This window comes from Hylobates moloch, unplaced genomic scaffold (genome assembly GCF_009828535.3).
Source record: "Hylobates moloch isolate HMO894 unplaced genomic scaffold, HMol_V3 SCAFFOLD_1, whole genome shotgun sequence".
Classification (NCBI taxonomy): Eukaryota; Metazoa; Chordata; class Mammalia; order Primates; family Hylobatidae; genus Hylobates; species Hylobates moloch.
In genome coordinates this window covers 22,634,466-22,646,304 of record NW_026652276.1, presented here as the reverse complement: position 1 = coordinate 22,646,304, position 11,839 = coordinate 22,634,466, and the positions used below count along the sequence as shown (strand labels likewise).

Below are 11,839 nucleotides of genomic sequence, written 5' to 3'. Positions count from 1 at the left end.
GCGGGTCTTGGACAGTCAGCGGCCCAATGGTGTGCTCTACGTGGGGCGGGGCTCAGGTGCGGACGCCGCCGGTTGTCCTCTTCGCTGCTCCGTAGTGACGGGGATTGTTGTGTTGCAGAAATCCGGCTATCGACCTGAGGACTCGCGTGCTGCTCAGCTCCCGGGACGTTTGGTGCGTCTTCTAAGGGCGTGGGCGAGTTTACGCGGGCCAGTCATTGCTGGTCGCATGGGTAACGAAGAAAGTTCGGCTAGGCAACCTCAGTGATTTTTAACTCTGTTGGACTCGATTTGGGAGCTGGATGCCCATTTCATTCTTTTGTGGGCCGAGACTGGGGGTTTGAGAAAGTGGACTGGGGTCAAGGTATTCATCTCACAGCTGGTAGCAGGATGAGAGACGAGAAGTCTTGCGGTAAAGGAGAAACCAAGTCAGGCAGGCAGGAGACGCAGCAGTAGGATTTCGTTTGCAGGAGCTCTGTTTCTTACACGCTTTCTACTCCAGGAGCTGCTGCTAAATAATTTCTGCCCAGCCATGTCGCCGGCTCCAGATGCAGCCCCGGCTCCTGCGTCGATCTCCCTGTTTGACCTCAGCGCGGATGCTCCGGTCCTTCAGGGCCTGAGCCTGGTGAGCCACGCGCCTGGAGAGGCTCTGGCCCGGGCTCCGCGTACTTCTTATTCAGGTATCCTGGAAGGTTTCGTGTGAAACGTGACAGGGCTCCTTAGAGCGTATTGCCCGTTCAGGGAACACATTCTTATTGGTATTCCCGAGCTTAGGAGGCCAATTGATTTATCTTTCTGCTTGATTAAATTCACTTAATCTCTGGGTAATGTTCAGCACAGCCCTTGTTTTCAAACAAGTCTTTTTACCATTGCATGTATCTCCTCACGTTAACACCATTCCCTTCAAAAACACTTTAAACTTTGTAGAGATAAAATTCTCAGATATATTCCACATTTAACCAGGCGCCACTCAAATTATTCCTTTTTGCTGAATATGAAACAATTTATTATTTGTTTTTGTATAGGTTTATTTTTTGAGAGTCTCGCTCTGGCGCCCAGGCTGGAGTGCAGTGGCACGATCTCCACCCACTGCAATATCCGCCTCGCGGGCTCAAGTGATTCTCCTGCCTCAGCCTCCCGAGTAGCTGGGACTACAGGCCCGGCTAATTATTGTATTTTTAGTAGAGACAGGGTTTCACCATGTTGGCCAGGCTGGTCTCAAACTCCTGGCCTCAAGTGATCCGCCTGGGTCAGCCTCCCAAAGTGCTGAGATTACAGGCATGAGCCACCGTGTGTCGGGCCTGTTTTGTGTAACTTTAGTTTGGCTACATCTTTTCTTGCACCTCTCCTTAGACAAACTGTACACTAATTGGAAATGTAAACTTTAAAAAGCATTTGGGAAGTAGTTTTTGTACAGTGAACAATAATTTTAAACTGAATAGAAATTATTTTCTTTAGGATTCGCCTAAACAATCTGTTTGGCTAATTTAAATTAGACAAGACTCAAACTCAGCCAGTGGGGAGGACTTGCAGACACTGGATCTCGGGAGAGGGCTACATTTGAGAAGTTTAACCGACCCCAAGGCTTTTATCCTCATCGAGTTCTTTTCCAGAATGCCCAGGGCCAGTTTTTATTTACATTCATTTATTTATTTTTATATATATTTTTTGAGACAGAGTCTCGCTCTGTTGCCCAGGCTGGAGTGCAGTGGTGTGATCTCAGCTCACTGCAAGCTCTGCCTCCCGGGTTCACGCCATTCTCCTGCCTCGGCCTCCCAAGTAGCTGGGACTACAGGCGCCCGCCACCATGCCCGGCTAATTTTTTGTATTTTTAGTAGAAACGGGGTTTCACCGTGTTAGCCAGGATGGTCTTGATCTCCTGACTTCGTGATCCATCCGCCCCAGCCTCCCAAAATGCTGGGATTACAGGCGTGAGCCACTGCACCTAGCCAATTTTATTTTATTTACATTCATTTTACGTACATCTTTTCAGAAGCATGTTTATTGCATTAAGTGATTGCTGTACTGTTTATTTCATGACTATTAGAGTGTAAATTCCTTGAAGGCAGTATCATGCCATCTCTTTTGTATCCTCCTCTGCTTTGTATATCACACTCTGAATATAATTCTTGTCACTGTGGATTTGGGCTCGCTTTCTATGTCCAATTCCTCTTCCCTTGTTTAGGCTCAGGGGAGAGAGAAAGCCCAGAAAGAAAGCTACTCCAGGGTCCTATGGATATTTCAGAGAAGTTATTTTGTTCAACCTGTGACCAGACCTTCCAGAACCACCAAGAACAGGTAATAGGTCAGGTGCAGAGCTAGATGTTAGAAGCAAAAGTGTAATGGTGGGTGGGGAGAGGTAGATATTTGATTTGTCTTAATAAAGGTCCATGCTTTGACTGAGGCAGTTGGTGTTACCTGGTTGTACTTCCTAGAATTCTATAACTGGTCTTGGCCAGTACAAGGCCAGGCTGGGGCATATTTCCACCTTTATCTCACTCTTTGTCTTTGTACTAGAGGGAACATTATAAGCTTGACTGGCATCGGTTTAACCTAAAGCAACGTCTCAAGGACAAGCCTCTCCTGTCTGCCCTGGACTTTGAAAAGCAGAGCTCCACAGGTGATGAGTGGTAGGGGGACCTATGTAGGAGTAGGACATGGAGGTATAAGAAAGCACTAGTTTAGAGTTTGAGGAAAGAACAAAGATGGGGTACCAAACTTGTGTATCTCATGTTGTGTGTCTTCAGGAGATCTTTCCAGCATCTCGGGATCAGAAGACTCAGACTCAGCCAGTGAGGAGGACTTGCAGACACTGGATCAGGAGAGGGCTACATTTGAGAAGTTTAGCCGACCCCAAGGCTTTTACCCTCATCGAGTTCTTTTCCAGAATGCTCAGGGCCAGTTTCTTTATGCCTACCGCTGTGTCCTAGGCCCTCATCAGGCAAGTGACAATACAGGTGGTATGGCTAACCCCAGCCTTTTGTACACCCAGCCTAGATTTCCCTTAGCCTAGTGCATTTCTCCCTGCTTCTCTTCCTTCCTGTTGGGTGACTTGACAACATAGTCTTGAATTGAAACTGGCCTGAATTGTGGAAGGGTTAAGTGTAATGGAATTAAGTTTGGAAACAAACCAATTTAGGTTTGAATTGTGATTCAACCACTTCATCTTGACTGCCTCACCAAGCCTCAAATTTCCTTGTTTGTCAAATGGAAACAAGCCTTAGGGTGGTAATATTAAATAATGTTTGTGAAAATTGGCCCTTAGTTTCTTGCTGTCAGTGAATACAACAGATATGTTTCTGATGTTTCTCTGTCATCAAGGATCCCCCAGAAGAGGCAGAACTGCTGCTACAGAACCTGCAAAGTAGAGGTCCCAGAGACTGCGTGGTGCTCATGGCTGCAGCTGGGCACTTTGCTGGTGCTATATTTCAAGGGTGAGAGGGTGCTGCATGGGGGTAAGGATGGAGTGGATCCTGTTAGCCAGGGAGCACCAGCTGGTCTCCAGTACTGAGTCTGTGCTGTCTACAGAAGAGGAGTGGTGACACACAAAACTTTTCACCGCTATACGGTGCGGGCCAAGCGGGGCACAGCCCAGGGGCTTCGGGATGCCCAAGGTGGGCCATCACGCTCTGCTGGAGCCAACCTGAGGCGCTACAATGAAGCCACACTATATAAGGTGAGTTAAGCCTTTTAGATCTGGTGGTACTGATCCATACTTTTTTTGCATCTCTGTTCAACTCACTGTTAAGTGGGAGGTTTTTGACTCATATCCTTCCAATTTTCATTATAGGTAGACAAAGGTAGATTAGGGATTCCCCAGGAGCCTTAGTCTTCTATTCTTTCTCCGTGTTATCCTCTACTTTCCACCCCTTGCACTTCTGTGGGCCTTTTAGTTGGAGATTTATAAATAGCAAGTGAAGGTATGCAGGACTGAGTTACTCTCTTCTCTAGGATGTTCGTGACCTGCTGGCAGGGCCAACCTGGGCTAAGGCACTGGAGGAGGCTGGTACAATACTGTTGCGTGCTCCCCGTTCTGGCCGGTCTTTGTTCTTTGGAGGCAAGGGGGCACCCCTGCAAAGGGGGGATCCCCGACTTTGGGATATCCCCCTTGCCACCCGCAGACCCACCTTCCAAGAGCTACAGCGTGTGCTCCATAAGCTGACCACTTTGCATGTCTATGGTGAGCCTTTGCTCCAGATCCCAATTCCCTAGACCTTCCTGTTCTCTCCAACCTAAGCCTCCATTCTCATTGGTATATCCAGAGGATTTTCTAAGCCTTGGACTGCAGCCCAGCTACATCTGCATTGAGAGAAACCTGCGCTAGCTTCTCCTCAGCTAAAGTTGAGAAAGATCTTTTCTTTTATGGCAGAAGACCCTCGGGAAGCAGTCAGACTGCACTCACCTCAGACACACTGGAAAACAGTAAGAGAGGAGAGAAAGAAACCTACTGAGGAAGAAGTAAGAAAGATCTGCAGTGATGAAAAGGAAGCACTTTGGCAGAATGAGGAATCTCCCAAACAGGGTTTGATTACTATCTGGCAACTGTCAGATCTGAGTTTCTGTCCTAAAAATGCACTGGCAAATTCCCTACTCTCATAACTGACCCATTTCCTTATTTAAACACACACCCACACAGTGTCTGTATCTTAGCAATTACTGAGACATGTTTAGTGACCTTTCCAAATCTATTATCTCTTTTGTTATGGATGTTTCCCCAGAGCTAAGAAAATCTTTGCGTGGAGCAGATGCGTGGATGTGTTGCATGGATCTCACATAGTTTATCTTTGATTGGATGCTGTGATTTGAGGCTGAGGGCTGCTTCCATGCTTTCCTCTATTGTGCAGCATCCTAAGGCTGCTCACAGGGAGAGTCCAGGGACTTGTTCTTGTCTGGGCTGAGAGCCTCATTTCTGCATGTGATATAATGGACTCAGCTCTTGATGTGCTACTTTATCTGGGTGACAAAATAAAAATAATTTCATTTCAGGCTTTCATTCTTATGCATCTGCTTCTACCCTCTGAGTACTCCCTAGATGGATTTCACATGTCAGGTTTTTCCCTAGGTTCAGGGTCGGAGGGAGAAGATGGCTTTCAGGTAGAGTTGGAGCTAGTGGAGTTGACCATGGGGACTCTGGATCTTCGTGAGTCTGAAGTATTGCCCAAGCGGAGGAGGAGAAAAAGGAATAAGAAGGAGAAAAGCCGAGACCAGGAGGCTAGGGCACATCGGACTCTTCTCCAGCAACCTCAAGAAGAGGAGCCTTCCACACAGTCATCCCAGGCAGCTGCTGCCCCCTTGGGCCCTTTGCTGGATGAGGCCAAAGCCCCTGGTCAGCCAGAGCTCTGGAATGCACTGCTTGCTGCTTGCCGAGCCGGAGATGTTGGAGTGCTGAAGCTCCAGCTAGCTCCCAGCCCTGCAGACCCTAGAGTTCTGTCTCTGCTCAGTGCCCCCTTGGGCTCCGGTGGCTTTACTCTCCTGCATGCAGCAGCTGCAGCTGGAAGAGGCTCAGTGGTTCGTCTGCTGCTGGAAGCAGGTGCCAACCCCACTGTGCAGTGAGTAAAGGTCCTCATCAAGTCATTTTGGGAATAGAGAGGATAATTTAGAGGTTAAAGTTGGCATTAGCTACTTGACAATATTCCCTTGGTCTGGTTGGGTGATGTTGGGAAAGGCAGGAGGCAAGTTAAACCCATTTTTGGAGTTTTTGCACCTAGGGACTCTCGGGCCCGGCCACCTTATACTGTTGCAGCTGACAAATCAACACGTAATGAGTTCCGAAGGTTCATGGAGAAGAATCCAGATGCCTATGATTACAACAAGGCTCAGGTCAGCTGGAATAGGAAGGACAAGCAGAGTGGGAAGGCATCACAGATCCTGGCTAGATCCTTTCTACTTCTTGCAGTTTTACCAAGGATAGCTTATAGGGTCTTATATTTGAAATCCTCCAGGTGCCAGGACCATTGACACCAGAAATGGAGGCACGGCAGGCTACACGGAAAAGGGAGCAGAAGGCAGCCCGGCGGCAACGGGAGGAACAGCAGCAGAGGCAGCAGGAGCAGGAGGAGCGTGAACGAGAAGAGCAGCGGCGATTTGCCGCCCTCAGTGATCGAGAGAAGGTGAGGCTGGATGTTCTCCACGGCAAGGCTTCCTAGAGGTCTAATCCCTTCCCCAGCGTGCAGCTGTCACCTCTTGGGTGGCCTCCTCACCACTAGGGCCTTGTCCTTAACATAACTTGTCTCCCTCAGAGAGCTCTGGCTGCAGAGCGCCGACTCGCCGCCCAGTTGGGAGCCCCTACCCCTCCAATCCCTGACTCTGCAATCGTCAATACTCGGTATGGGGCGGGAGATGAGGGAGTGGGTGGACTGTAATGTTGCAGGGACCATTGGGGGCAAGTGAAATGAGTGCCTGCAGAGTATTCAGAAGAGTGGTTGAGGGGATTTGAGATATTCTGGCAGATGCCGCAGTGAAAACAGAAATGGCAGGAGGAGGGATGGGGAGAGCGTGGATTGGAAAGTTTCTGGGGTACCTGTCCAGCCATTTTTCTTCCTCTTGTTCAGACGCTGCTGGAGTTGTGGGGCATCCCTCCAAGGCCTCACTCCCTTTCACTACCTCGACTTCTCTTTCTGCTCCACACGTTGCCTCCAGGATCATCGCCGTCAGGCAGGGAAGCCCTCTTCCTGATCTCTTATAGCTCTACCTGGGGCCAACTCAGGAACCTGAGAGGGCACATTCACAGCAGCCCTAGGTTTTTTCTTCCCCATGAAACCAGAGATTATTTGGAAGATGGGGGTGAAGGACACTGTGGAACCAGGGCAAAGACAGGGCCACAGAGGTATGTGGAGGTGGTACTGTCTCTGCAATTTTAATCACAATAAAGTTTGGCAAGGAATGTGTACTTGTACTTACATTCAGAGGCATTGTGGCCTTTAGTTCCTTATGGTCACTGTGGCCAGCACCAAGGGATCCTGCCCACTCCATGTCCAAGGGTTACTTTTTTTTTTTTTTGAGATGGAGTCTCGCTGTCACCCAGGCTGGAGTGCAGTGGCATAATCTCCACTCACTGCAACCTCTGCCTCCTGGGCTCAAGCAATTCTCCTGCCTCAGCCTCCCAAGCAGCTGGGATTAGAGGTGCCCACCATCACGCCCGGCTAATTTTTGTATTTTTAGTGGAGATGGGGTTTCACCATGTTGGCCAGGCTGGTCTTGAACTCCTGACCTCAGGTGATCCACCCATCTCAGCCTCCCGAAGTGCTGGGATTACAGGCGTGAACCACCATGCCCGGCCTACCTTTCAGTGCCCACTTAACTCCATTGGTTCAGAGGCACTCAGTGTATCAGCTGAAAGGGAATTGATACGTGTCCTGTGCAAAGTACTAGTGCTATTGAGGATAGGCTTATCCAAAAATTGGACTTGGGGCTGGAGAGGTACATTTTCTAGTTCCAGCAATGTGATTTTGTTGAGAGCTCCCCTAGGAAACAGCAGGAATCTTGGCACGTAGAGGGTCTGTTGTGGCCCCCGCTTTGTCCAGTACCGGCCCAAGTTAAACCCATTGATCCAGACTTGGCCCTGGGGAATAGGGAGCAGGAAAGAGGGGAAAAGAAAGGGTCAGCCCTCCAGGGGTAGAATCATACCCTTTTGGGTTTCTAATCAGAGGATACTTTCTGCTCCCCTCCTTCTGTGATTTTTCTCTTTTACCTCCCCGCTACCCAAACCACCACCATTAGCAATACCTTGGTCCATCCAGGTAGATATAGAAATGTGTCCCCAACTGAGCCTAAAATTGGAAATGTTTTGGAGTAGAATGTGGGGCCAGAAGGAGCTTGAGGATATGGCCATTTTGGCAACTGGAGGGGAAACCACCACTTTACAAGGTTATCAATTTTCAGAGGGAACATCATCCACTGGGTAAGGATTGTTTGCCCCAGAACTGGTGGCACCAACAGGCCCTGCAGGGAAGGAAAATGAAGTCATCATTCACTAAGCTTTGAGGCTAAGTTATCCTTAGTCAAGCCCTGGGATATAACTAGGCAAAGCTAGCTCACCTTGAAGTCACTGCTGTTAGACCCAAAACTGAGCCTCCCCATGTTCTCCACCAAGATATCCAGTTTGGACCCCAGTTTCCCCGTCAAAAATAGTTTGTTTCTCATATTTCGCTCCAAAACACCCTGGAACACCTGCAGATAGGAGATAGGATAGGAGCAAGGCTCGGCATCTAGCTCTTAGCCACTGCATAGGAAACCACACATTAGGATACTTATTTGGAGGGCAGAGAGAATGTAGCCATCTATCACCTATCTATTCTAGAACTCTATCCTTAATCAAACTCTTCCTCATCCCAGCTTATCCCTGGAACCCTCTGCAAATGTGAACAGGCAGGTGGGAAAGTGTAAATGTGGGGAACTTAAGGCTAATGCTTCCTGGGGAAGGGAGGAGTTTGGGGCTCACAGCCTGGAATTAGGTTCTCACCCCATCCACAATCACATAGGCACGGTCATGGACTCCATTATTTGGCACCCAGAATGGTGTTGGCTCAGAAATGGTATGGGTCATATAGGTTCGGTACAACATGAAGCCATGGTCCTGGGTATGGAAGAATGAGTACTTCAGACAAACAGAAATAAAAGAGGACACTGTGGCTATAGCCAAGGAACTTTTGGCTGTAGCTGTTGAGGGAGGTTGTCATCTCCACCAGATGTGGGTTTATGCCTTACCTGCTTGACAGCCTCAAAGGTCATTGGCAAGATTGAATGAATGGGCCCACGGGGGCATAACAAGTCTAGGAAAGCCAGGAAATGCCCAACCTATTAGAATAAGGGAGAAGAATTAGAATATCAGGGAAGTTTCTGGATAGAGGACAAGAAAGAATAGGCTATTTAGAAAAAAAAGGTGTAGTATTAGAGAAAAGATGTGGAGGAACTTACCAGGTGCAGAGTCAAAGGTCCAAGCATCATCTTGGGGCTGGGGGGAGGTAAAGGTCCCAAAGGAACTTCCTGGAACTGAGCCCAGATTCTCTCAGGATCCATAGGAAAACCACAGAAAACAATACCTATTCCAAGACTCTAGGGCAGACTTCCTAACCTGGGGCCCAGGGAAGGGCTTCAGGGATCATGGAGGCTCAGTAATTTTGCACACCTGTGTGTCTTCACACATAGTCCCATTTGGTTGAATGGGAAATGCTTCAGTGGGATGCTCAGAAGGCTCTGTGGCCCAGACAATAACCACCAATTTATGGGTTACCTTTACAATGTGGGCACTCCCTTCCTCCAAATTAATAAAAGCCTTTGGAGCTTAATGAAATTGTAGGGTACCTTGCTGATGACATCTCGAAGAGCAAAAAGCTTAGGTGTGGGGTCCCCTGCTTCAGATATAGGTGCATCATAGTCATAGCTGGTAGTAATCGGAAGGAAGTGTCCCTTCTTATCGGCACCTGAAGTTGAGCCAATTTAATTAATTCAACATGTATTTCAGATGACAGGCACTACTAAGCATGCTTCATGCAGAGAATTTTGCCATCAGAGGGGGCAGAGGTGGCCATATTCAGCTTCTAGACATCCTAATCCACCTGGCCCTTAGATTCTAATTCCTTGTTACCTCCCTGCTTCTATCCCAGGGACCATCTGGACTCACCATTCCAATATCCAAAGTTGGTACCTCCATGGAACATGTACCTGAAGTGAGAGAGGGTGGGGGAACAGGTAAAAGCTGACTCACTGAATCTTAACTTTCATCCCCAGCCCCCAGCTACAGATTCATATTGCCCTCAGTGTCTTTACTTACATGTTCACACTGGCTCCCAACTTGAGCATGTTCTCTAGTCCTTTGGTTACAGCTGACACAGACCGTGTGGAGTGATTCTGGCCCCAGTAATCCAGCCAGCCTGTGTAGTACTCAGAGTTTACCTAGAGTGTGAAATGAAAGGAGCTGTGAGTCAGATGGAACTGAGCTGGACCCATTCCTATGCCTGATTCCCTGACTCCTCTCTGGCCCCTCACCAATGGCCCATGGGGTTCATACTTCCGAAGCAGGGTAAAGATTTTGGTCATGTTGTCAGCTGCAGAAAGGAGGCAAAAGAAAAAGATAAATATCGTGGAAGAGGTGTCCCTTCCCCAGACTCCACTCCCAGCCCTTGCTTGAGACCTGGGCCAAAATCCACAGTGGTATAGAGTCCCTGGAGGGAGCCACACTTGAGTCCTTCAGGCCCATCTGTGGTGAAGAGCAAGATCTTTTCTCCTAGTAGTGCACGGAAGAGCCCAGCCAAGTGCTTCATGTAGCTGAAGTCACAGGCTCTGTAGCTACCGTATTCATTCTCCACCTGCCAGAAGGGAGGGAAAGTGGAACCCAGCTATGGGATGGAGGTCAAGGACCCCTTGTACCTTCTTCCCCTGCTCCAGTCACTTCCCCCTTGTACCTGAATGCTAATGATGTTGCCCCCATTGTGGTAAAGCCATGGATATATCTTGGGCAGCAAGACCTTGAACCAGGAGTCCACTGCGGCAAGGAAGTCTAAACGAAGGAGCAGAGCTTCTGCGTTAGGGGCTACCATCACACTTGCTCACCACTAAATATGGGAAGCAATGACTCTTGTCAAGAAATTCCCAACCCTAAGCACCTTGTATATTTGCATGTCAATGAAATTTGAACATAGGAAAACCTAAAGTAGTGTTTCTTAAAAACAAATGTAGGCCGGGCGTGGTTGCTCACACCTGTAATCCCAGCACTTTGGGAGGCCAAGGTGGGCGGATCACGACATCAGGAGTTCAAGACCAGCCTGACCAACATAGTGAAACCCCATCTCGGCTAAAAATACAAAAAAAATTAGCCGGGTGTGGTGGGGGGCACCTGTAATCCTGGCTACTCGGAAGGCTGAGGCCGGAGAATCACTTGAACCCAGGAGGTGGAGGCTGCAGTGAGTGGAGATTGCACCACTGCACTCCAGCCTGGGTGACAGAGTGAGACTCCATCTCAAAAACAAAACAAAACAAAACAAAAAAAGTAAGATGCTTATGTGAATTTAATGGTATCTACATAAAATATAAATGTAAGAAACATGTTAAATACACAGCCTAGAGCTATTATTATGTAATCAACTTATACCTGAGATTGCTACGAAGTAGCATGGGAATTCACAGAAATGTAGAATATCTGACCTGTACCCTGATGTAACTGACAATGCAGGTGATTTAAATAAGCAATTGAAACATTATTATACAGGTTGAGCACCCTTAATCTGAAATTTAAAATGCCCCAAAAATTGAAATTTTTGAGCATCAACATGATACAAGTGGAAAATTCCACATCTGACCCTTTAACTTCTGATGGTTCAATGTACACATTGTTTCATGCACACGATAATTCAAAATATTGTATTCCTGGCTGAGTGTGGTGGCTCACGCCTGCAATCCCAGCACTCTGGGACTCTGTGGCAGGCGGATCACTTGAGCCCAGGAGTTTGAGACCAGCGGGGCAACATGGTGAAACCCTGTCTCTTAAAAAAAAAGAAAAAAGACATGGCCTGGCATGGTGGCTCACGCCTGGAATCCCAGTATTTTGGGAGACTGAGATGGGTGGATCACATGATGTCAGGAGTTTGAGACCAGCCTGGCCAAAATGGCAAAACCCTGTCTCTACTAAAAATACAAAAGTTGGCTGGGCATGGTGGCACGCACCTGTAGCCCCAGCCACTCAGGAGGCTGAGACAAGACAATTGCTTAAATCTGGGAGGCGGAGCTTGCAGTGAGCCGAGATTGCGCCACTGCACTCCAACCTGGGCGACAGAGCGAGACTCTGTCTCAAAAATAAAAATAAAAATGTTATATATATGTGTGTGTGTGTGTGTGTGTGTGCGTG

General features: G+C 48.2%; 2 protein-coding genes across 2 annotated transcripts in view; one reads left to right on the top strand and one right to left on the bottom strand.

The window, feature by feature from the left end:
- The first annotated feature begins 10 nt into the window (after window positions 1-10).
- On the top strand, window positions 11-6,880 carry ANKZF1 (ankyrin repeat and zinc finger peptidyl tRNA hydrolase 1). Its single transcript, XM_032754434.2, has 15 exons — window positions 11-29; window positions 119-172; window positions 500-677; window positions 2,183-2,295; window positions 2,515-2,617; window positions 2,745-2,938; window positions 3,319-3,431; window positions 3,526-3,673; window positions 3,949-4,177; window positions 4,367-4,519; window positions 5,060-5,546; window positions 5,706-5,817; window positions 5,940-6,107; window positions 6,237-6,322; window positions 6,549-6,880. The coding sequence occupies exons 1-15, from the start codon at window positions 27-29 to the stop codon at window positions 6,670-6,672; spliced, it is 2,265 nt and encodes a 754-aa protein (XP_032610325.2). The 5' UTR covers window positions 11-26; the 3' UTR covers window positions 6,673-6,880.
- The window catches only part of GLB1L (galactosidase beta 1 like), a 7,991-nt gene continuing 2,980 nt past the window's right edge, over window positions 6,829-11,839 (bottom strand). Inside the window, exons 5-16 of the mRNA XM_032755156.2 lie at window positions 10,401-10,528; window positions 10,130-10,304; window positions 9,985-10,043; window positions 9,770-9,891; window positions 9,620-9,660; window positions 9,301-9,419; window positions 8,914-8,988; window positions 8,704-8,793; window positions 8,459-8,572; window positions 8,035-8,166; window positions 7,723-7,938; window positions 6,829-7,558 (exon numbers count right to left, since the gene is read on the bottom strand). Of these exons, the coding sequence (XP_032611047.1) occupies window positions 7,283-7,558; window positions 7,723-7,938; window positions 8,035-8,166; window positions 8,459-8,572; window positions 8,704-8,793; window positions 8,914-8,988; window positions 9,301-9,419; window positions 9,620-9,660; window positions 9,770-9,891; window positions 9,985-10,043; window positions 10,130-10,304; window positions 10,401-10,528 (1,547 nt within the window). The 3' untranslated portion in view covers window positions 6,829-7,282. The remainder of the gene's footprint in view (window positions 7,559-7,722; window positions 7,939-8,034; window positions 8,167-8,458; window positions 8,573-8,703; window positions 8,794-8,913; window positions 8,989-9,300; window positions 9,420-9,619; window positions 9,661-9,769; window positions 9,892-9,984; window positions 10,044-10,129; window positions 10,305-10,400; window positions 10,529-11,839) is intronic.

What these genes read in the sequence shown, in the direction of transcription:
- ANKZF1 (XM_032754434.2), top strand. An exon ending in GACCACTTTGCATGTCTATG is followed by an intron (nt 4,178 to 4,366) that starts GTGAGCCTTTGC and finishes CTTTTATGGCAG; the next exon opens with AAGACCCTCGGGAAGCAGTC. An exon ending in TGAGGAATCTCCCAAACAGG is followed by an intron (nt 4,520 to 5,059) that starts GTTTGATTACTA and finishes GTTTTTCCCTAG; the next exon opens with GTTCAGGGTCGGAGGGAGAA.